The sequence below is a fragment of the Mirounga leonina genome, unplaced genomic scaffold (genome assembly GCF_011800145.1).
Source record: "Mirounga leonina isolate KUSES-001 unplaced genomic scaffold, KU_Mleo_1.0 Mir_92, whole genome shotgun sequence".
In the NCBI taxonomy this organism is placed as follows: Eukaryota; Metazoa; Chordata; class Mammalia; order Carnivora; family Phocidae; genus Mirounga; species Mirounga leonina.
The window spans coordinates 3,955,018-3,979,165 of NW_023270852.1; the positions used below are offsets into that span (position 1 = coordinate 3,955,018).

The window sequence follows — 24,148 nt, forward strand, 5'->3', positions numbered from 1 at the left end:
CTATATCCCAAAAGGTCTGAAAGCCAAGAGTTCTTTCATAAATAATATAGTAGGTGGCAATAACTGATCTGAACTGATTTATGGCCTTTTAAAAAAGACCACTTAAGGTAAATATTCATACACTTCATATGTGTTTGATCAGGGGTGCTATCCCGGATCTAGGTGAAGTTACTTCATATTACAGAGTACATAGATTATATTTCCTTTCTGACGTCCAAAGAAATTCCAAAATATATCTAGCCCCAAGGGTTTCAGATTAGGAATTACAGACTTGTACATAACCACCATAACAGCACCATGTTCATTACAAACATTTGCAATGAACATACATTTACAATTAATATAAAAGGTCTAGGGATCTAAGTAGTTCATGTAAAGCACTAAAAACTATTATGTTCTCACTAGCAAGACTAACAAATACTAAGGTAAGTGATAAAAATAAACTGAACCATGCTATAAAAATTCAATTAGCAACCTACTATGAAGTCACAAAATTCCTCCAATCCTCTCAATGTCTCTGAAGAAAAGGGAAACAGAGAAGAATAAAGTAGGAAAAAGTCCACAGGGCTAATATCGGAGGATTAACGAATATGTCTCTGATCATCTGTAAAAGGAGGGTGATATACTAGGTGATATCCATGGTCTTTCCAATTCTACATTTCCAATTCCACTATGTTATGTACCTGTTTTCAGATACTCTTCCTTACTATCTATAATGTTATACAGACTTACACACTCAGTATAAAATGGCATACTCTAAAGATGCCCGTATTAACTGACGAGGAAGCATAAAACAGAGATTATCAAGGTAAGTTTTCTTCCGCATATACAAGTACTTTTTGTGCATGGAAGAAAAAGAATCAACAAAACTGAAGGGAGGTTGCTACTCAACTTAGGAAAAATTCCATAGTGGAGATGAGTCTTGAAAAATGGAACAGTTGCTACATTAAAAAACAGCAAAAACTATGAACTGGCTAAACCAAGGAGATGTTAGCCAGAAAGCTTCATCACTGGGAGTGAGTTTACAGAGCCAATCTATGAGTTACCCTAAAATTATCTGTTAGCTAGATTTCTTTGTAAGCAAAGAAAAGAGATACAAAATTAGAAGGTTACGAGTGCTTTCTCAGCAACTTAGATGTTTGGATATACCAACTGCTAAAAAGAGAAAAAGTAAAAAGCTTCATTAGCTTCTGCATTCAACTTTTCCCAGAGATATGAAACACTACTGACCTATGGGGACAAGGACATAAATATTTGGGACCATCTAAGAAATGGAGTCAAAAAACAGAAACAGGGAATTATAAGAATGTCTTGGTAAACTCCCATTCTTATTTATTTTCTTATAATCTGTCTGCTTCCTCATACTCATCAGCAGGAAAGCCGTAAAGAAAAAGATTTATATGTGCTTATAGGTAGAAAGCTTGGAGAAACAATGAACGCTCTCTAGCACCCTTAGGAAAAAATAATTTGAGAAAGCAGGGGACAGTAAACAGAGCTGAAAGTGGATAGCATCTCTGGGAAGAAAGGAAACCTAAGGGAAACAGAGAAGAATAAATTAGGAAAAAGTCCACAGGGCTAATATCGGAGGATTAACGAATATGTTCAGATATGATGGACACGGGAATTTTCTGTAATTCTAGCCCATTAAAGAAGAAAAGACCCTTCTTTTTGTTTTTGCTCTGATCCTGTTTGTTTCACTTGATGAGAAAGTACAGCCTGAAGCAAATGAAATCTTGACCCTGCCGACTTCACTTACGCCATATCCATCAAATACTTACAAATACTTCTCAAATAATAATTGCTGACAGGATCCTAGTCCTCAGAAAGATAATAAACAATAACACTAGGAGTATCATTTAAAGGAATGAGACTGGTCCTCTAATAATTTAAGGCCTCTCTATACAGATACACTCCATTTGGGGGAAAAAAGGATAATTTTTTAATCAATTAGAACCCTGCTATTGAACAGGCAAGTCATTAGTCTCCATGGGTATCAGGTACTTCTCATAGTTGCTAGATTAACTCCCTGGAAAACAGAGGCCCTAATATCATGGATGAGTTGTTCAGAGACCTTCCTCCAACCCTCACACCTGGTCAAATGTGAAAGATCCACCTTGACTTCACCAACAGTCATTCAGATATAAATCTACACAATAAGAACATAGTAGATATGCAATAATTGGTTGAATAAGGAAGAGATAAATGTATACATATGTGTAGGTGAAGAGAGAGAGAGAGAAACTGAAATAGACCAAGAGATACACATAGATAAACTTGGGTCCAGAGCTTTGGGATCAAATCCAATGTGTATAAATCTAAAACAAACATACTCTAAAGAATCAATCAGCTTCTTGGGATCCACAGGAGGTGGGTAGACTACTTCATCAATATGCTTTCGATTGCAGTAGGCATATGCTGTTGATACATGCATGAATACTTCCAGGTTCTTCATTTGTTGTGCAAGGAGAATAAGCTGGCGTGTAGCAATCACATTTAACTGAACAGCATCTCTATAAAAGAAAAAGTGACAATGAAAATTTGGGAAGCTTTCCCAGTGAAAAATTAGAAAGTCACTTATTTCACCTGCTAAAATATTTTTATTTCCATTAGAGAGACAGATTTTTGTTTCTTTACAACTGATCCCTTAGGTCTGATCTTGTATATCTTATTTCAATATAAAGTACATCCACTGTATCAGTTGCATTTAAAAAGAAAGATTTCCTAATTATAAAAGAAGCCTCCCACTAGGATTTAAAAAAAAAAATTAAAATTTTTAAATTACCCAGAAATAAACACAGATAACTTCGGTCTTTGGCTTTTATACATACATTTTGAAGTCACGTTAGATTTCTCTTGCACCTTGGTTTTTAAAAGTATACTGTTTCATGATATGGAATTACAAAAGTAATCAGAATGGTTAAGTAATTTTAAAATGCTAAGGCAGAGTCACCAATAAGGGTAAAACAGTCAAAGAAAACTCAGAAACATTAAGTTATATTAACATATAATCAAGTAAGAATATGTTTATTTCTCTGTGTAGCAATTAATCCAAACACTTTTTTAAAGACTAGCTTACAAAATTCAAAGGGGTATTATAATAAAACGGGTACATTTTGCCACAAGAGGCACATGCAAGACTCAAAAATGATCTATATATTATTTTCTCCTTGAAACTTATCCAAGGTAAATAATTTCACAAATGCAAATATATGCAGAAAAATAATCAATAAAGCCTCATCCAGTAATAGCAAAAGCCTAGAGAGCCTAAATATTCACTATGAATGAAATGAATAAACTTTAACAAAGCAGGTATTTTATCACAATGAAAGAAGAGTCATTTAAAATAATTATACAACAACTATAAAAACATGGGAAATCTGCATGAATATTTTTAAAATATACACATTATAAAGTAAAGCAGGATTAAGAACAAGACTCTGGGGGCGCCTGGGTGGCTCAGTTGGTTAAGCGACTGCCTTCGGCTCAGGTCATGATCCTGGAGTCCCGGGATCGAGTCCCGCATCGGGCTCCCTGCTCGGCGGGGAGTCTGCTTCTCCCTCTGACCCTCCCCACTCTCATGCTCTCTCTCTCTCTCTCTATCTCATTCTCTCTCTCAAATAAATAAATAAATAAAATCTTAAAAAAAAAAAAGACTCTGAGTAATACCTGGGTTCAAATTCTGACTTAGCCTACCTACCAGCTAGCACTCAGTGACCTTGTATAGTTAGTCAGGCACTCAGGCCTCAATTTCCTCACCTGTAAATGGGAACTACAATACAGTCTACCTACTAGGATTTGCATAAAATTAAATGAAATAAATAGCTTGCAAGTATTTAGCATTATTCACTCCTAAAAAGGCACTGAAACAGGCATTCAATAAATATTACTAAAGGTAATGAGATGGTGGGTAGTTTTTACTTGTTATTTGAACGAAAAAAAGTTGATATACTCAACACCAGTAATACTGTGATAAAACTGGCAAAGTAATACACTGTTGGTGACTACACTGATATAACGGATTCAAAAGAGATTAAGACAAAGTACCAGGAAGTACAGAAACGATATAATTACTAATCTAGTTAACCTACTGAAATTAACTCAAAGGAAAAACTTGTTCTAACTGTAATTTTTCAAAGAAAGAAATGAAAATTCCCTAAATTTGCTATACCTACTGAACATTATACATCAATTATGGTGTATCACCATCACATCACAAAAATTTTAACTATGAAAAAAATTAGAAATGTGGAAATTGTTTCCCTAAGTAAAATCAGAAATTCTATGTTTACATTTTTACATAAAACAATGTATGTTCAAAGATAGACCACAAGGGAATGTTTTAAAAAATCACAATAGTTTTAGGTACTTTCCAAAATTCTTACATTTTTCAGGATCCAAGAAGAAAAAAATCCAATTATTCTTTTAAAAGGCCAGGATATGTCACTGATAGAATCTGGTCCACTTGACTATAAAGCAGTGCTTTGATATCTATTCGCATTTGCAAAACAACGGGGATGGGGAGGGTACTGTTTTGGAAGAAGTATACAGAAAATATTCTGTTACAGGTTCCTGAGGACAGGACAACAAGTTCTGGGTCACCAAGAACAAAAAATAATTCAGGAGAGAAAAAATTCCTGTGCATTATTTTTTCTTCTAATTTAATAGTATCCGAGGGTTCACGAAAACATACTAGAAGGAATTTTTTTTTTTTTAATGAAGTAATTGGTTTGAGGTCTTACAATCACGAGTGTATCTTTTTTCTTCCTTATCTCAACTGAGGGGGGAAAATCTGCTCAAATGGAAATCCAGCAAAAAAGACATTTCACAGAGAGGATACAGTCCACTAGACTGTAAGGCAATACGCTATTTTCTTTTGCATTTGTAAAACAATGAAGCAAGGGAGAGGAAGGTTTTGGGAGCAGTACACAAAGGATATTCTGTTACAGGTTCCTGAGGATGGTGACAGAATTTCTGGGTCACTGAAAATAAGGAATAACTTCAGAGAGAACACTCCTGTACCTTGTCTACTATCCCTGTAGTACCTGAGAGCCCAAACCTGAAGGCACATTATATACTTACATACGTAACTCTCAGTATCTCTGCAAGGCTAATAATCTCACTCTATTTTACCACCATCCAATTTCTACTCCACTGAACTTCTGGCTGAGACCCTGACACGTTAGATCACTAGAAAGCCAAAAAATAATAATAATATTTTCATGGTTTGATTATATGGAGCCATAAACGCATCTTAAATAACATTAGCTTTTGGAGGAGGGGGCAAAAGAACACATCTTTTGTTAATTATGGTCCATCATTAATGTAGACATAGAAGCCACTTCAAAAAAAAAAAAAAAGAGTAAAAAAACTCAACTTGAACTGCCTAATAAATTTTCTTGTTCATCTGTCTTGCACAGATATCCTGGATTGTTCAGAATCTGTGTTGATAGTACTTCTAAGACCTTAAACCAGAGAGCTCATGCTTGGCGGGACAGACACCTGAGGGCTTATTAAAAATGTAGATTGCTGGACCTCATCCTCAGGCACATTGTAATGTCTGAATCGAAGCCTGGAAAACTATATATATGTAACATATATATATTTATTTATTTATACAGTTTTATATATTAAATTATATATATAAAAATATATATATTTATATTTAAAGATTTTATATTTTTATGTAACCTCTACCCTCAAGATCAAGAATCACATGCTCTACCAATTGAGCCAGCCAGGTGGCCCTGGAAAACTATATTTTAAATAACTTCCCCAGGCCATTTTGATATCTCTCTCCCCTTCCCCATTTCTGAGAAAATACTTCCTAGATGAGATCTCATCACTATTGCTTGCTGCTTTTTTTTTTTTAATTTAATTAAGACACAAACACAGATGTCTAGGGACCAATTAATCAATCTTAAGGTAGGGGACCCAGACATTTATAATTTAAAATCATACTCAGGGGTCTCGCTACAGATAAATATTCCTGGGTATTATCCCAAACCAGAGAGTCTGAATTTTGCAGGTAGATTCTAAAATTCTGCATTTTTTAACACATTTTCCAGGAATTCCTAAGATTCATAATGCATTCTGAAGTGGGAGAGTTGGTGCCCTTAGACTCAATAGCTTCTTAATCCTTTCTCATCATCCATCTTTACTTCCACTCCTTTCAAAACACCTACTCCCATATTCATATGTTCATATTCACATATTCTCACATTCAAATTGCTGCTCTCTGACATCTCGTACTAAGAATTTCCCCCAGACCACACTATCTGCCCCTCCAATTCCCCTCGTAAGCCTGTTTTCTGTCCTCATCATGGTCTCTAGTTTCTTGACACTCCTTTACTCTCAACCCCACTGTCCTATCTTCACTTTCTTTCTTTACTACCTTAGGAACAACAGACCCCAGGATCAAATATTTAAGAAATTCCCTTCATCATCCTCAATGTCACTCTCCCCTCATCTTTTGTCAGTATTTCTTTACAATTCCTAATCTTGATACCCACTTTTTCCCACCTCAAGATTTATAAACCACCAAATCTGAAAATAAATGAGCTCTACCACCTCTCAATTCTCACAGCACTTAATGTACACTCTTTAGTGACTCCTTACTTTCTATCCTACTTTACTGTTATTTAAGCAAATCCATCTCCCTTATTAGACTATAAGGACTTTGCAAATAGGATCTGTGTGCAATTTTTGTTTCTTACAAAAAATTGGGTATAATGTTGGGAGTAAAATCTGGATTATTTTTTGCCCTGGCAATAAAGTCTTTGTGCCACTTTTTATTTGTGGCAGTTAAAGATAAAAATGATTATAAAGAGTGTTTTTTAGGCAGTTATTACATGCCAACCTACACTATTTTAGAATGTCCGGCCCAAATCTAATGTTGCAATATCACCACTTACACATTAATATACATTAAAACTGCTTCACAGGAAACAATAATTTCAATGTAACTGACTCAGGTTAGGTCAGTAAATACAGATGCCTTGACAAGGCAATAAATTTTATTATTCATCTATCTATCTTCCTTGCACTATGAGATCACTAGTAAAAGATGAAATAGCGAAAAGATTTCCCTTTCATTAATGGTAGACTTGCTTACCTCAAGGGGAAAAAGAGAGAAAAGGTTCCCTGAAAGGACTGCACTTTGGCCATTCTCATAAAGGTTACTCTGAGGAGTTTCACCCTAATTAATGTCTGTTTGCAAGCAATTTCCCCTTTAAAAGCATCTAACTTCCCCTTTAAGTTAATGAGGACTATACCACAATTATCTGGTAAATATATACCTTTTTTTCTTGAAAACAGTTTCATAAGGCTGTGTGAATTTTCTTTTGGTTATGAAAAACAATGAAAGCTAGAACTATGGGGGGAAATATCTGTTAGATTATTATTTAATACTAAAAACCTGCCTGTTATCACACTATCCAAGGATAATAAGTGCCAAATATCAAAAGATATATATAAATACACATATATGTACACACACCTTTTATGAAAGTGAAATTCTGCTATAGCTCTACTAAGATTCTTTTGTCACTTTTGAATCATGAACACATAATGGCTGTATAGAAACAACTGAAAAGTAAATAAATCATTATCACCAGATAATAAATGATAAAGTCAAAGTTAGAGCTAAGGTATGTAATTCCAAAAAGCTCATGTCCTGTGCAGTACACAGTGCTGCCTCAGCTTCCTCAAGTATAAAATGGACTTGCCCACAATATTACAGTGGTAACATCAGCATGGAATAAAATAATGAATGAGAAAATTTACCCTGAAAACTATAAAGTACTATTAAAGAAATGTAAGTGACTATCACAGTGTTCTCACCTGGAATATAGGCAAAACTTATTGTAATGCTTTGGTGCTGAACTGTCACATTATATAATGCCAATTAAGATTTATACTTCTATATTAAAGACTTTATGGGAAATAATCTCAAAACCCTTTATAAACAAAATTTAACTTAAAAACATTTTAAGAAGGACTTCAAGTAATTGTAAAACCTAAAAAAGTCTGCACCATTTTAACTGGCATAAGACTATACAATTAGATTAACACTAAAAAACAGTATTTTTGAACATATCAAAAAGAATCCTCTGAATTAAGCACCATTATCTGAAATGCATATCTGTGAGATTTTTTTAAAAAATAGTAAACATTTAAAATGTTATTTTTTTCTTGAAACAGGCATTTGACAGAAGTCCAAATTATTTTTCTTTTTTTCAAATTATTTTTCTAATTAAACTTATGTCCACTATTGCCTGTCCCTAATACTGCTACCAAGTTTTAAAACAAAAGAAGGTGTAACTTAAATTTATAAGCCATTTTATCTTTACTCTGCAAAACCTGAGTTCAATTTTTTTTTTTCTAATTTTCAGATGGATATGTGCAGAGTAGAAAAATAAAGCCATTGAGATTTAGGCTTCTGAAAGAATGGAGGGAAGAGGAAACAAACCCTATTAGCTGTTAGGACTGACACACCTACCGAAGGTAAATTTCTCTTTCTTCTACTCTATACTTCCCTGCCTTACAGTTAAATTCAAGGCAACTTCGTCTAATATACAGATTAGCTGTCCAATGTTTCTAAACTGCTAACAAGAAGAAGAAAATTCTCTTAACACTCTTTAGGACATTGAAAGCTACAATTAACTTAGGGCAAACAGTTTCAAATCACTTTCAAAACAATTTGACTAAAAAGAATTCAAATTTTTAAACTATGCTGAAGTTCAAATATCATATAAATACCTTTACTTACCTTAAATTTTCATTAAACCTCACTGTAGCTGCACAGTGGAATATAATATTGATAGAATCTATGATGATCTCTTCATCTTCTTCACTAAGAGCCAGTTTTGGTTGGGTGAGTTCACTGTTGATTGCTATAACTTTCTCTCTAAAATCTGGATTTTCATCTCTTAATCTGTCAAAGAGCTATCCAAGGGGATAAAATATGTTAGAGCAGTATTTTTCAACTTTTTTTTTTTAATTAACATTATAATGTATTATTTGTTTCAGGGGTACAGGTCTGTGATTCTTCAGTCTTAAACAATTCACAGCGCTCACCATAGTACATACCCTCCCCAATGTCCATCACCCAGCCGCCCTATCCCTCCCACCCCAGTATTTTTCAACTTTCTAAAACCCATTAGCACCCCACCAAGGATCACTATTCTGAAAACTTCAACTATGTTAATCCTAAAATTGTTATTCTTTTTTTTTTTTTTTAAGATTTTATTTATTTATTTGACAGAGAGATAGAGAGCACAAGTAGAGAGGCAGGCAGAGGGAAAGGGAGAAGCAGGCTCCCCGCGGAGCAGGGAGCCCGATGCGGGACTCGATCCCAGGACCCCGGGATCATGACCTGAGCCGAAGGCAGCCGATTAACCAACTGAGCCACCCAGGCGCCCTAAAATTGCTATTCTTAACTGCTATCATTCTGTACAGAAAACACCCTGTGAAACCCACATTATTATCCCCATTTTACAGATGAGGAATCTAAGACACAGAGAACTTAAGTAACTTGACAAGGACACAGAGCTGGTAGTTTGCAGAGTTAAATTTGAACTGCCCATGCCTTTGCTGACTAGAGTGTATTGCACCGTCCCTCAGAATAGACTTAAGCAGTATAGACATCAGGACAATGTTTAAAATGATCATTCAGATTTCTAAAATCCAGATCTTAATTTATCTCTTCATTTTATTTTGGTTTTATTCTGTTACAGTAGATTACAGTAAAATAACATTATTCATGGTCTATATTAAATTTGTAAAACCTACAAAATTTTTAAAGGAAAAAAATATGTTGAAGGGAAAAAAGTTGGCAAGCAAATATGCAGATTAGAATCTGGACAAACAAGAAATATCATATATACAGGATTCTAACCCTAAAATTCAATATTCCTTAAGTATACTGGAAGAAATAAATTAACTAAAGAATCAGTTAGATCCCAAGGTGATTACAGTGTAAAGGCACATTCGATTGTGAGTCAAATTTAATTTTTCATCCCAGATTTTATAAAGAAATACTGATGCTCTCTCCAGATCACTGCTCTATTACACTTTGACTCTCCACTTCATTTAAATCCATACTTGTAGTTTAAGCAGAGATTCTCAATCTGGGAAGAAAAATCTATACACCTTATATAATGCTCGCTTTCACTTCCTAAATGGATATAACAGTGTTCCCTTCCACTACTGTTACCTAGTGATTTCAGTATTAATGTGTTCTTATATTAATTATTAAATATCTACTAAGCATTTCAGATGAGCCAGGCACCTTCTAGATACTGAGAAAACAAAGCAACAATCTTTCCCGAAAGCTATTTAGAATATGATAGGAAAAGCCAGATAAGTAAATACAATTAAAATACTATATTAAAGGTAATAAAATAGGGGTAATACTACAGTGCTATGAGACTGTACAGGAGAAACAACTAACCCCGCTGGGGAAGCACCAGAAATTATAAAATAGAACGATAGTGTTCCAGGCAGAGAAAGCAGCATGTATAACCACCTAGAACTGAGAGAGCATTAACATTTGGGGAGTTAAAATAATTCAGTAAGACTTGGCCAATGACTGAATAGGAGGGATAAGGAAATGTGAACTCCACAAGGACGGGGACCACATCTATTTTGCTCAGCACAGAGGTCCTTATTAGCTGAGTGCCCGGCAAGATGTAGACATGATAAACATTTGTTAAGTGAATAAACTCATTAGGTGGAAAACATGGGAAGAGAACAAAGTACAGTTACGGAGACACAAGTTCAGTTTTTTGAATGTTGGGTGTAAAGGGCCTGTGGGACACCCAGAGCACACACCTAGTAGAGGTAACTGGATCTTGCGGGTCTGAAGTTCAGGGAAGAGAAGAGCCAGACTATCCATACAAATTTTACTAACTACATACAGAGAGCCCTGGGAAGAGAAGATCACCCAGGTAGCAGCAGTGATGAGCACCCTTGGTCCAGACTAGATGAAGCTTTTTCCAAATCTATTAAAATACAACCATCTGTCTCACGTGAAACAGAGGTTGCTGAGTAATCACCTAACTGGATCTAGTAAGAAGAGATCAAGGCCTAGGACAGAACTCTGAAGAATATCAACGTTTAAAGGGCGGGCAGGAAAAAAAAAACCAACCTGAGGAATGACCAGAAAAGTACTTTTAATACCTTGAATTCACACTTTTCATTCTCCCACACTGCCAATGACCTTTAACTCCCCTTCATATCAGACATCTCCAACCACCAAGAAAGGGTCATGCTGCTTTGCAAGTTACATCTGAGACCTGATGCTCTTCCCTTCTCTAGCCACCATCTCTTTATTCAACACTACCTTTTCCAGTGCTTTTAATCCATGGGCACCCCGCCAGTTCCTACTTTATTATGTTCACTAATGGCCTCTTTGATATGCTTTATTCCCTTTCCAGAATTTATTTCGTGGTCAATTATTTTAGTTCAATCCACCACCATATTAATGGAGTTTCTTTTCCTGAAGACATTCATCAGTGGTTCTCACCTTGGGGAAATTTTACCCCCAAGGGAACATATGGTGATGTCTGGAGACATTTTTGGTGGGCACAACTGGGAGGTGGGGCCAGGAGGGTCCAGAGCTTCTGGCATCTAAACTCCATGTAATATATAATTAGGCTAAATTACAAAAGTTCAATAAATCTCAGGCTTTAAGTGTAAGGCATTCTTTTTCTTTACATATTAGACTTATTGTGGAGGAAAGTTTTTAGACCCACTGCCCTGGAGACCCCATAGGAGATGCCCAAATCTTTGACATTTTACTCAGGCTCTCAATTCCAGCCAAGACTTTAACACCAATAATTGCTCCTATCCAGTCTCTCTTGACACTTCTATACTCCCTCTTTCTTCCCTTTTCCCTCTTAAAAACTCTCTAGCCCATTAAGGCAAGGATTCTATCTTATTTATCCCTGAATTCAACCTCCTACATCAAGTCAAGTGTCCAGCACTGAGTATGCACAGTAAATGTTTTCTGAAATATAAAAAATGAGTAATAATAAATAACCTCTTATTAGAGGAGGGAGTCAGGAGGGAGATTAAAACATACTAATTACAAGTGATTAAAAGGTACTAGACACTACCTAATAACTAAAAAATTACATAGCTACTATACTAAACTTACTGCCAATGACTGTCAGATAAATTCATTCAATCTGAGAGAATTCAAAGCTTACAATTGTGAGATAATTTTACTCCAGCTCATTTCCATTTTTTCTTATCAATATACTTCTCCAAAGTTTCAAAATGCATGACCTATTCTTGCATTCTAAATGACCCCTCTTGTCATCATGTTCTTATTTGTCAAATGGGAATATGTGGCTTTGCTACTTCCTAACACTGTTGTGGGGAGAAATCAGTGCTTACAAATTTTTAAGTGTTATCAAGGGACAGTGTTTCACAGCATCGTAGGTACTAGTTAGAAACTACCTCTTAGTTACTTATTATCCTGAATACTATCTAAAATACCTAATTACAAGTAATAGGTCTCAAATATTCTAAGAACACATTAAATATCTAACATACAGGTATTTTAGAACTTGTTATACAATTTTGCCCATCACAGAGGAAAGCTTTTTTTCTCCTACTAAGCACAAGTCATATCCAGTTTATTGCCATCCTGTAGGATTTTTTTTTCACTAATTTTTTTCAGGACACTGAAGAAATAAACTGAGCTGTTGATGATTATAATAGTTATACATACAAACACACACTCTTCTTTCCTCCAAATGATCATTTTCCCCCCACTTACCTTGCCACTAATAACTTCTTCCACTCGCTCCTGGGGTGTCTGTCCAGCTTTCTGCCTCACCAAAACATACACTGAATTCACCTTAGGACAAGACCTCAGCAACTTTTCCAGAAGTACCTTCCCTAGGAAACCGGTAGCTCCAGTGAGGAGGACATTCTTGCCTTCATAGTATTCTGGGATTGAAACCATTCTGATCCTAAGGAAAACACAGCAAATAAACATCAGTTCAAAGATTTATGTTAATTCTTATGTACTAAAAATCTCTTGGTATAGAAATAAATATTTTAAAGGATAGGCAAAAATTAAAGTCGAATGTTAACAAAAGGGGCCTTTAACCTTTGATCCACTGTAGTAAGGTGGAAAGAACAACGAACTGCAAAATTGGCTTCTGATCCCTGTGTTTTCCCCCCTGGATCACCTCAGACAAATCACTCACCTTCTCTGGGCCTGGGCTTCCTTAGTATAGTTTGTACTAAATGACCTCTAAAAATTCCTTCCAGCAATAAGAACCCAAATCTTCATTTAAACCTCTGTTAAACCCTACACACAAATGAATCCTATTTCTCTGTCTCCAAAAGGATTTATAACACCAAATACAGGTCAGCAGCAAGACTCAATTGCCTAGCTTATATAACATGGTGACGTATCATATTCACCTATCATGACCAGTTGGAACAAGAAGAGGTAATACCAAGTCCTTTCTTTTCCATGTCTGGAGTGACAATATATCCAAAAGGTGCTTAAATCTCCCTTTTAAAAAAGTCACAGAAAAGAATACATGGGTTGACTTATCCTCCCTGTCCAAATTCTACTAAAACAGCAGAAAAGATAGTATACTAAGAGAACAAATAAACAAAAGAACCATGATGAATAGAAAAAAAACAAGATGCAGAAGGTTTCATGCAGTATGTCGCTATTCAAAGCTCAAACACATTCAAAACAATGCTCTTTATTGTTTAGAAATGCACACACATGATAATATTAATAGATGCTTGAGAGGCAGTGCAATACAATCAGAGAAGAGGTTTCAACTTCAATTGTATTTACATTTTCTTTATGCTAGGAAGTAGATACCTGTGTTTTATGTCCAAATTTTTCATAATGATAAAAATAATTAATTCATAACAATCTGAAGATAAGAAATAGACCAATTAACAAGCAGAAAGTAGGGAAGGAAGGAAGGAAAGAAGGAACGTATTTCTAGAAGAAACAGCCAAGACTAAACTGACAGAGAAGCCATAGCAGAAGAAATAGCAATCCAAGCAAAGCAAGCATAGGAAAGGACTTATACGGAGGCAAGAGATATCCCAACTCCCTGAACAAAGAACACCAAGCTCAGGATCAAGAAGCTGAATTAAAGCATAGGGAAATCAAGGTAATTAAAGGATTGCTCACACAACAGCAGAGCCACTCATGACAGTCTTACTTCCTGTATAAACTTGGGCTCCCGAGACTTAGTATTCAGATCTGCTGAGAAGAACATAGAGCATGGGTGCTAGGAACAAAAGTGAAGTAGGGCTGAACCTGACATTGCTCCTAACATCCACAAATTTTGGTGGGGCAGGTGGACAATCAGGAGAGGAAACTAAAGCAACCAAAAGGAAAAAAGTCTCACAACACTTGAGCCTCAGAATAAATTTTAGGTTCTAAGCCTATCGGACTGCTGCTGGCCCTTAAGACAAACTCATGCAGAACTCTCCATCAATAATCTCCTTTAGAGAAAAGCTCTTTTGGAAAAACAGACCTCAAAAAACTGAGAGGAAGCCAGTATGAACCACCAAAACCAATCACCCTGCTCCTTCATAAATATGAATAGATAACCAAGGATCACCTGATATTTAAGAAATGCTTAACAAAATTAAAAGAAGGACCAAAATGAAAAGCAACAGAAGCAACCACAAAGGAAATGAAGGTAATGAAAAATTTAAAGAGAATTTAAATTCTAATAGAAATTCTTCAAGCCATTCACAAGAATATTGCATCCATAAAATAAACAAACTACTATGAAAAAGAAACAGAAGAATAAGAAAGCATGTGAAAATTAGAAATTCAGATGAACAAGAAAATCCAATAAATACATAAACTATTAAAATTAAGTGGAACTTAAAAAGGTCACTAAATACAAGGTTTATATGGAAAAAAGCAAATATATTTCTATACATCAGCAACACAGAAAATCAAGTAACAACAACAACAACAAAACTATACCACTTACCACACCATCCAAAACACCAAGACACTATGGAAAATAGCCAGTATTGATAAGGACATAGAGAAACTGAACCCATGCACATTGCTTGTGGGAATGTAAAATGGTTCAGCTGCTGTGGGAAATGGTGGTGGTGTCTTAAAAAGTTAAACACAGAATTATATGACCTTGCAATTCCACTCCTAGGTATATACCCCAAAAAAACTGCCAACAGGTATTCAAACAAGTACATGTACATGCATGTTTATAGCAGCACTGTTTGCAACAGCCAAATAGTACAAATAGCTCAAAAGATCCATCAACAGATAAATGGATAAACAAATTACAGCATACACCTACAACGAAATACTATTCAGCCATAAAGAGGAAGGAAGAACTGACACTACACTAGGGGAATGAACTTCAAAAACATACTAAGTAAAATAAGCCAGATACAAAACATCACATACTGCATTGATTTCCCATATAGAAATATCCAGAATAAATCAATCCAGAGACAGAATGCAGATTGGTGTTTGGCAGGGGCTGAGGGGTAGGGAGAGTGGGCAGTGAAGAGAAACTGCCAGGGGCGCCTGGGTGGCTCAGTCGGTTAAGCGTCTGCCTTGGGCTCAGGTCATAATCCCAGAGTCCCCAGATCGAGCCCCACATCGGACTCCCTGATCAGTGGGGAGTCTGCTTCTCCCTCTGCCCCTCACCCCATTCTCGTGCTGTCTCTCAATCCCTCTCAAATAAACAGAATCTTTTAAAAAATAAAATAAAATAAAATGTTAATACAGGGATGCCTGGGTGGCTCAGTCAGTTAAGCGTCTGCCTTCAGCTCAGGTCATGATCCCAGGGTCCTGGATCAAGTCCCACATCAGGCTCCTTGCTCAGCGGAGAGTCTGCTTCTGCTTCTGCCTCTCCCTCTGCCTGCTGCTCTGCCTGCTTGTGCTCTTTCTTTCTCTGACAAATAAATAAATAAATAAAATCTTTTAAAAAATAAAAAATTTAAAAATAAAATGACTAATATATTGTATAAATTTTACCTCAATAAATTGTTTTTTTTAAACTACCAAAAGTTAGAAATAAACTGAAAGATATTTGAGACCTCTCTTCTGAAAACTACAAAACACTGAGAGAAATTAAACAATACTTAAATAAATAGATATACAATGTACATTCCTGGATTAGAAGACATCTTTATACAATGTCAGCTCACCCTCCTTAGATTCAATACAATCCCAATCAAACTCTAAGTTGTTTTACATGTGGATGGAAACTAAGATTCTAAAATGTTATAGAAATAGAAAGGGACAAGAATAGCCAAGACAAGCACTAAGAACAACAAAGCTGGAGAAATTCATTACCGTATAACAAGATATATTATAAAGCTACCGGAATGTGTTTTTGGAACAAAGAATACTGCAGTCGGGGCGCCTGGGTGGCTCAGTTGTTAAGCATCTGCCTTCGGCTCAGGTCATGATCCCAGGGTCCTGGGATTGAGTCCCACATCGGGCTCCTTGCTCAGCGGGGAGCCTGCTTCTCCCTCTGCCGCTCTCTGCCACTCTGCCTACTTGTGATTCCTCTCTCTCTCTCTCTCTGTGTCAAATAAATAAATAAAATCTTTAAAAAAGAAAAAAAGAATACTGCAGTCAATTCACTATCCCTATATAAAATGAATCCTGACTGCTACCTCATACCACACACGAAAATGAATTCTAGATAGACTATACACTTAAATGTGAAAGGTAAAATAATTACGTATCTAGAGGATGACAGCACATCTCCATCATCTTGGGGTAGGCAAACATTTATTAAACAGGACACAAGAAGTGCTAACCAGAAAAGAAAATGAATGAACAATCATGAAATGAAGGAACAATCACTACATACAACATGCATGGGGCTCACAATGAGAACACTGAGCCAGAGGCCAGACACACAAAGTGTATACTATATAGTGTCATTTACATAAAGTTCAAAAACAGGCAAAACTCATCAGTTAAAAGTCAGAAGAATGGTTATCTTGCAAAGAAGTAGTGACCAGAAGGGGGTGTGAGGGAGGCTTCTGGGATACTGGTTAAGACTTTCTGAATGTATGCTATACACCAATAAAAAATGTACTTTAGAAAATAAAAACATTGTGTGACCACATGTCCTGGTTTGCCTGGAACAAACTGGTTTATACATGCTATCCCAACTTAAGTTTGAGTAGAGCCCTCTGAAGTCTTTCAGTATGCACAATAAATTATACGGTTACTCTAGTTATAACCAGCTTCAGGTCTAAATGAGACTATTTCAAGATTTCAGTGACCAAAAGCCTAATTAAAACAGTAGTGTATTATAAAATTAAAATGTTAATAACCTCATAGGGGAGATATGAAGAAACTGTGCATCGACATACTTAACAAATCTGGTAGGTATTAATAACAATTATATGCTAATTACATGTTAACCACAGTGTACTGAGAACATGACCTAGAACAAGTCATCTGATTCTCTAAGCTTCATTTTTTTCATATGTAAGAGTTTATTCAATAAATACTATTAAGCACCTATGAGATACCAGCCACAAGAAAGTTTGCCACAGGTGTACATATGCATTTAAAACAGAAAAAGATATCAGGCAGTTTTCCCTTTAATAATTGAGGATTTACAGTCTGAATATATGATTGGCTCAACCCTAAACTAACAAACTACATACTTTCTTCTCTCATCTACAAAGACAACTTCCCTCTAAAGCCTAAACAGCAAATCTGTTAACACCAAATAGCAGAAAATTTTTATCAAACTTAATTCTGTCTCCTCAAGCTTAGCAATATAAAGGCTGTTTGCTAAGAAGGTTGAAGAATGAAACTGCTTATCAGGTTCAGGTAACTAGCCCAAAGCTATTTACATGTGACTTACATGGTTTTCTTCACAGAAGAATTCCCACAAGTCTCCCACTTTATCACAATGTTACCAAAAACTTCATAGGCACTAAGTATTTTTAAACTCTGTGTCTAGGTATTCTTGATTCCCCCCATCCACCAATAATTTCACCCTACTAATTTAATGGCGAAGCCAGCATAAATAAGAATTCTTTCGGGTGCCTGGGTGGCTCAGATGGTTAAGCATCTGCCTTCAGCTCAGGTCATGATCCCAGGGTCCTGGGATCGAGTCCCGCATCGGGGTCCCTGCTCAGCGGGGAGCCTGCTTCTCCCTCTGCCTCTCTCTCTCTCTCTCTGTCTCTTATGAATAAATAAATAAAATCTTAAAAAAAAAAAAAAAAAGAATTCTTTCAAGGAAAGTCCAGACTTGTCACATCTTCCACATAGGTCCTGCTGACAGAGCCAGAAGCTACTAGAAAGATGGAAGCCAGGGAAGAAAATGCTGCCAATCCTTCTAGAGCATGCTGTTTTAATTCCGATTGTGTGATTCTACTCCACAGCAAGATATCTAAAGCTCCTGTCATCTGCTGAAAAGTAGATGCAGCATTGCAATACTGAGGAAAAACAGCGGCATTATCATTCCTGTGTGCTGGGGCGGAGGGGCTATGAAACGTGATTCATATTTATTTTTACTGTTCTTGAGCTGCCTTATAGAAAACATCACTTAACAGTGGCAGCTGAGTATTTTCTTCAAAAAATATCTTATCCTCACAGAACTAGAACAAATACTAAAATTTGTATGGAACCACAAAAGACCCTGAATAAGCCAAAGCAATCTTGAGAAAGAACAAAGTTGGAGGTATCACAATCCCAGATTTTAGGACACACTACAAAGCTATAGTAATCAAAACAGTATGGTACCGGCACAAAAGGAGACACATAGATTAATGCAACAGAATAGAGCTCAGAAATAAACCCATGCTTATATGGTCTATTAATCTATGACAAAGAAAGCAAGAATATACAATGGGTAAAAGACAGTTTCTTCAACAAATGGTGTTGGGAAACCGGACAGCTACATGAGAAAGAAACTGGACCACTTTCTTAACACCATATACAAAGCTAAACTCAAAACAGATTAACGACCTAAATGGAAACCTGAAACCATAAAACTCCTAGAAGAAAACATAGGCAGTAATCTCTTTGACTTCAGCCTTAGCAATATTTTTCTACCTGTCTCCTCAGGCAAAGGAAACAAAAGCAAAAATGAACTACTTAGAGTATGCCAAAATAAAAAGCTTTTGCACAGCAAAGGAAACCACCAATAAAATGAAAAGGCAACCTACTGAATGGGAGAAGACACTTGCAAATGATATATCCAAAATACATAAAGAACTTATACAATTCAACACCAAAACCCACAAATAATCTGACTCAAAATGGGCAGAGGACCTGAATAGACATTTCTCCAACAAAGACATACAGATGGCGAACAGGCACGTGAAAAGATGCTCAACATCACAAATTATCAAGGAAATGCAAATCAAAGCCACAATGAGATATCCCCTCATACCTGTCAGAACGATTAGTATCAAAAAGACAAAAATAACAATGCTGGTGAGGATTTGGAGAAAAAGGAACCCTCCTGCACAGTTGAAGGGAATGTAAATTGGCGCAACCACTGTGGAAAACAGTATGGAGGGTCCTTGAAAAATTAAAAACATAATTACCCTATGATTCAGTAATTCCACTACTGGGTATTTACCCAAAGAAAACAAAAACACTAATTCAAAAAGATATGCACTCCTATGTTCACTGCAGCATTATTCACAATAGCCAAGATATGGAAGCAACCTAAGTCTCCACAGATGAATGGGTAAAGAAGAAGTGGTGAATACACACACACACATACATACATACATACATATACACACCATGGAATATCACTCAACATAAAAAAAAAAATGAGATCTTAGCATTTGGGACAACAAAAATGGACCTAGAGAGTATCATGCTAAGTGAAATGAGTCAGACAGAGAAAGACAAATATCATATGCTATCACTCATATGTGAAATCTAAAAAACAAAATAAATGAATAAACAAAAAGTAGAAACAGACCCATAAATACAGAAAAAGATCAGTGGTTGCCAGAGAAGAGGGGCAGGGGAATAGGCAAAAATGGGTGAAGGAGAATGAGAGGTGGAGGCTTCCAGTCATGGAATGAGTAAGTCACAGGGATGAAAGGTACAGCATAAAGAATTCAGTCAATGGTATTATAACAGAGTTGTATGGTGACAGTTGATGGCTACACTTGTGGTGAGCAAAGCATAACATATATACTTGTTGCATTAGTATGTTGTACACCTGAAACTAATGTAACATTGTGTGTCTACTATACTTCAATTAAAAAAAAAAAAATACCCTCTCTTATGGTTCCAAAGTTAAAGAGGCAGAACTCTTTTAAAAGACCAGTAAAAATGCTGGATACCAGATATCACTATTACTTTCAAGGTTTTCTTGCTAGAGTGGTTTTTCCCAGTGGTTTTACATTATACATTATGTATTTATATTTATATTAAGAAAACATATTACAGGGCGCCTGGGTGGCTCAGTTGGTTAAGCGTATGCCTTCGGCTCAGGTCATGATCCCAGGATCCTGGGATCAAGTCCCACATCGGGCTCCCTGCTCTGTGGGAGCCTGCTTCTCCCTCTCCCTCTGCCTGTCACACCCCCTGCTTGTGCTCTCTCTCTGTGTCAAATAAATAAAATCTTAAAAAAAAAAAAAAAGAAAACATATTGCAAATGTACTTAAATGGGGATACAATTCACTCACTTCCTACATTCACTCACTTCAAGTCCAGATGCTGCCACTTTGAAGCTGGAGATCCTAAGATAAATCTTAAACTACTACTCTGAACCTGTTTCCTGATCTGTAAAAAGAGAACATGCAGTAGGTTTTAAGGAGAAAAAGAGCCTGAAATGGCCACAAATGGAGAAACCACAAAGAACTTCCAAAATAGCACTCACTCGGTCAATATAAACTGCACCTTTGTAAAACAACTATACTCTCATTATAAATGTCCTAGTATTAGTGGAAGGCTAATCATCTTGTCTCAATTAGTTTTAGAAACTTAGTTAAGATAAATGAGTAAAGACCAAGTCCTCTCTCTCCCATTTCAACTTTTTTTTTTTTTTTTAAGATCTTATTTATTTGCGAGAGAGAGAATGAGAGACAGAGAGCATGAGAGGGAGGAGGGTCAGAGGGAGAAGCAGACCCCCCGCTGAGCAGGGAGCCCGATGTGGGACTCGATCCCGGGGACTCCAGGATCATGACCTGAGCCGAAGGTAGTCGCTTAACTTTTTTTTTTTTTAATTGTTCTTTCAATAGATAAAGCTATTAAAGTAAGAGATTGGGGTATTAAAATAACCAGAAAACTGCAAAAAATCTAGCAAAGGAAAAAAAGGCAGCTCTTAAAGTGCAAGAAATGGGGATTCCTTTCCCTGTATTAGAGCTAGAAACAACTGTAATTAAAACTCTTAATACTCTGTCAACTAGTTGTTTCAGACACTTGCTAAGCAGAAAGACAAATATGAACAATTAATGTGGAGAGTAGGGAATGGTAGGAGGAAGGAATAAGAGGCAATTCTAAAGATTTGAAGCCAAGTTTTATAGAAGATTCCCAGTGATGAGAAAAAATCCTAACAAAGGGAAGAATGGAAAAGGAAAATCTATTAAGCACAAAAAACCCGTATCTCTCACACTTTCAGATACAGTCTCCCAAGTCTCTTTAATAATCCTCCTGCCTTAAGTTGCTCAGCACACCTATGGGCAGAGCCAAATTTGAACCAGTATCTTCAAACTAAATCCCACATTTTGGGGGTGGGGGGAATAAAGTTTCTACTTGTCCTTTGAGGTGAGGTAAAGGCATCAACTCATGGATAAGGACTGAGTGCAAGCACTGGAAGAGAAGTTTAGAGAAAGTGAAGAGATTGGAAAAGATGGTCTTGAAGGCCTGTTTCATTTTGCACAATTCCCTACAGGAGGAAGTAGAATAGCATTCTTCACTACAGGGCCTTCTTGGCATATGATAGACAAAAATCTGCTTCACAGAAATTTTAACACATGAAATAAGGCAAATTCTGGCTGAAGAATCCTTAAAATTCCACATTATTCCACAATAAGAGTCGATGGGCCTAACTAGCAACACAGAATAGAACTGTAACTATTAACTGGTTCAGGTAGACTCTTAAACAATTAAAATTTAAAGGCAATTAGATTTTACCAGGACTTCCCTGAGGGCCATTTCCAGAGGCAGCCAACAAAGAGAGAGAGCAGAAGAGGTCTACTGTCAAACAGAACTTGTCTCAAAGACCGTCTAGTTGGGCTTAATTATTGTCACTATCAGTCTGAATAAAAAAGACATTATCCTCAGGTTAAGAATATGCTCTTATCAAAGGTTAGTGGATTTATTTCCAACTCTGCTCCACCCAATCCACTGAAAGACCTTACCTAGATAGAATTATTCATTGGAATGTTAGAAATAAAAAACCCAGGTCAGGAGAGGTAGTAATAAGGGTGGAAGACAAGAAGCTCTTGAGGTCTTGCTTAAGCTAAATAACAAATTCAAACATGTTTCTACAAATATCTATACCAAAATAATCCTAAGGATCACTGAATTTTGATAACACGTATAGTATGTAACTGTGAAAAATAGAAATGTTGTGTGAGGGAGCGTGGCGGATCAGAATATACACCTTATGGATCACTTTGAGCTAAAGGCCATAGAGATTTAACAGATGCAGAAAGAAGTCTTCCCTGAGCTTCCCCTATCTGACTAAAAGCAGGAACTTTTGAGAAATGAGGACTGCCATAATGAGGACTCTGGGGGAGTTTTATGGCCAAGAAGATGATGTAAATAAAGGTAGCACTGAGATAAGTCTGCACAACAAACCTTATTAAAATAACCCCTATCTTCTATGATTTTCCCATATATTTACCTTCCTACGATTCACTGCTACCAGAAGCCCAAACTCCTTTTCCTTTGTCTTAGCCACTTCTCCATGTTTTTGTGTTTTTAATGAACTTTATTTTTAAATTGTTTTTTATTTTAATTCCAGTATAGTTAACATACAGTGTTATATTAGTTTCAGATATACAACACAGTGATTCAAGAATTTTATACATTGCTCAGTGCTCATTATAAGTGTACTCTTTAATTCCCATCACCTATTTCACCCACCCTCCTCTCCCACCCATCACTTCATAATTTATCACCCTTTGTTAATATGGTCTATAAGCTTTCAAGTCTTAACCACCTCTCTTTGGGTTTTCAAGTCTTTTCTGTGACATGAAAACCCTAGCACACATAAAAAAAAAAGGAATCCCCATTTCTTATATATACACACACACATACACATACCCCTTTCCTCCTGTTAATCTGTCTTTTGTCAGTTTAATTAGCAGACACCAGTCACAGAACTTAGAGGGTAGAAGAAAAGTGTTTCCTCCACTACATAAGTAGGAAACTAAATCTCTAGTGAACCCATTTTCAGTACTGTATGAAATCAGGCCCTGCTATAAACTGTTTCCCGCTAAATAACATAGGCCCTTTGTGGAAACAAGCCTTTCATATAACCTGATGCCATGATATAGTAGGAACCCTTGAGCTCTGAGTCTAGTAGGGCTGGGCTGGAATCCAGGTACACCCATTTATCTTAGGGGTGAACTTACTTACCTATTTGGTTCTTTGGTTTTCTCATCTCTGAAATACAGATAGCATACCCAACCCCCTCTTCACTTCATAGCATTTGTGTGAAGATTAAATGTAATACACAAAAGACTAGACACATAATTACATTTTTACAGTTTTAAATAGCTCCACAAGAGCCCTTTCCAAATTTAGGAATCACAGTTGATTTAAGGCAGGCTGAATGGAATCCAAACTTTGAGAAACACTGCCTAGCCCATTTTCAAGGTAAAATGGAAGAAATAACAGGCAGGGATTTAAAAAAATCTTTAACCCTAACCTTTAGAACCTAATACCTGTCCACCTCAGGAAATGAAGAACTTCAACCTAAAGGCCCCACCCAAGCTACTGCACTATTAGGGAGGAAAACCCTGGCAGCGCTTTCAGAAACCTGATTTCACCATCAACGTGGGATGTATAGAATATCTGCTGCCTTAAATCTGGACTTCTATTATTTGGTAGATGAGCTTCTGAGACATCCACCTTTCAAAAAGCTGCAGTTAATTCCCTATTCTCATAGTATGGGTCTAGACTAGAGGGTGGCAAACTACTGCCCCA

The 24,148-nt window shown here is 36.4% G+C and overlaps 1 protein-coding gene across 1 annotated transcript in view; it reads right to left on the reverse strand.

The window, feature by feature from the left end:
* FAR1 (fatty acyl-CoA reductase 1) overlaps positions 1-24,148 on the reverse strand; it is a 66,408-nt gene that overhangs the window by 22,740 nt on the left and 19,520 nt on the right. The window contains exons 2-4 of the mRNA XM_034995477.1: positions 12,785-12,980; positions 8,768-8,943; positions 2,331-2,510 (exon numbers count right to left, since the gene is read on the reverse strand). Coding sequence (XP_034851368.1) covers positions 2,331-2,510; positions 8,768-8,943; positions 12,785-12,973 — 545 coding nt within the window. The 5' untranslated portion in view covers positions 12,974-12,980. The remainder of the gene's footprint in view (positions 1-2,330; positions 2,511-8,767; positions 8,944-12,784; positions 12,981-24,148) is intronic.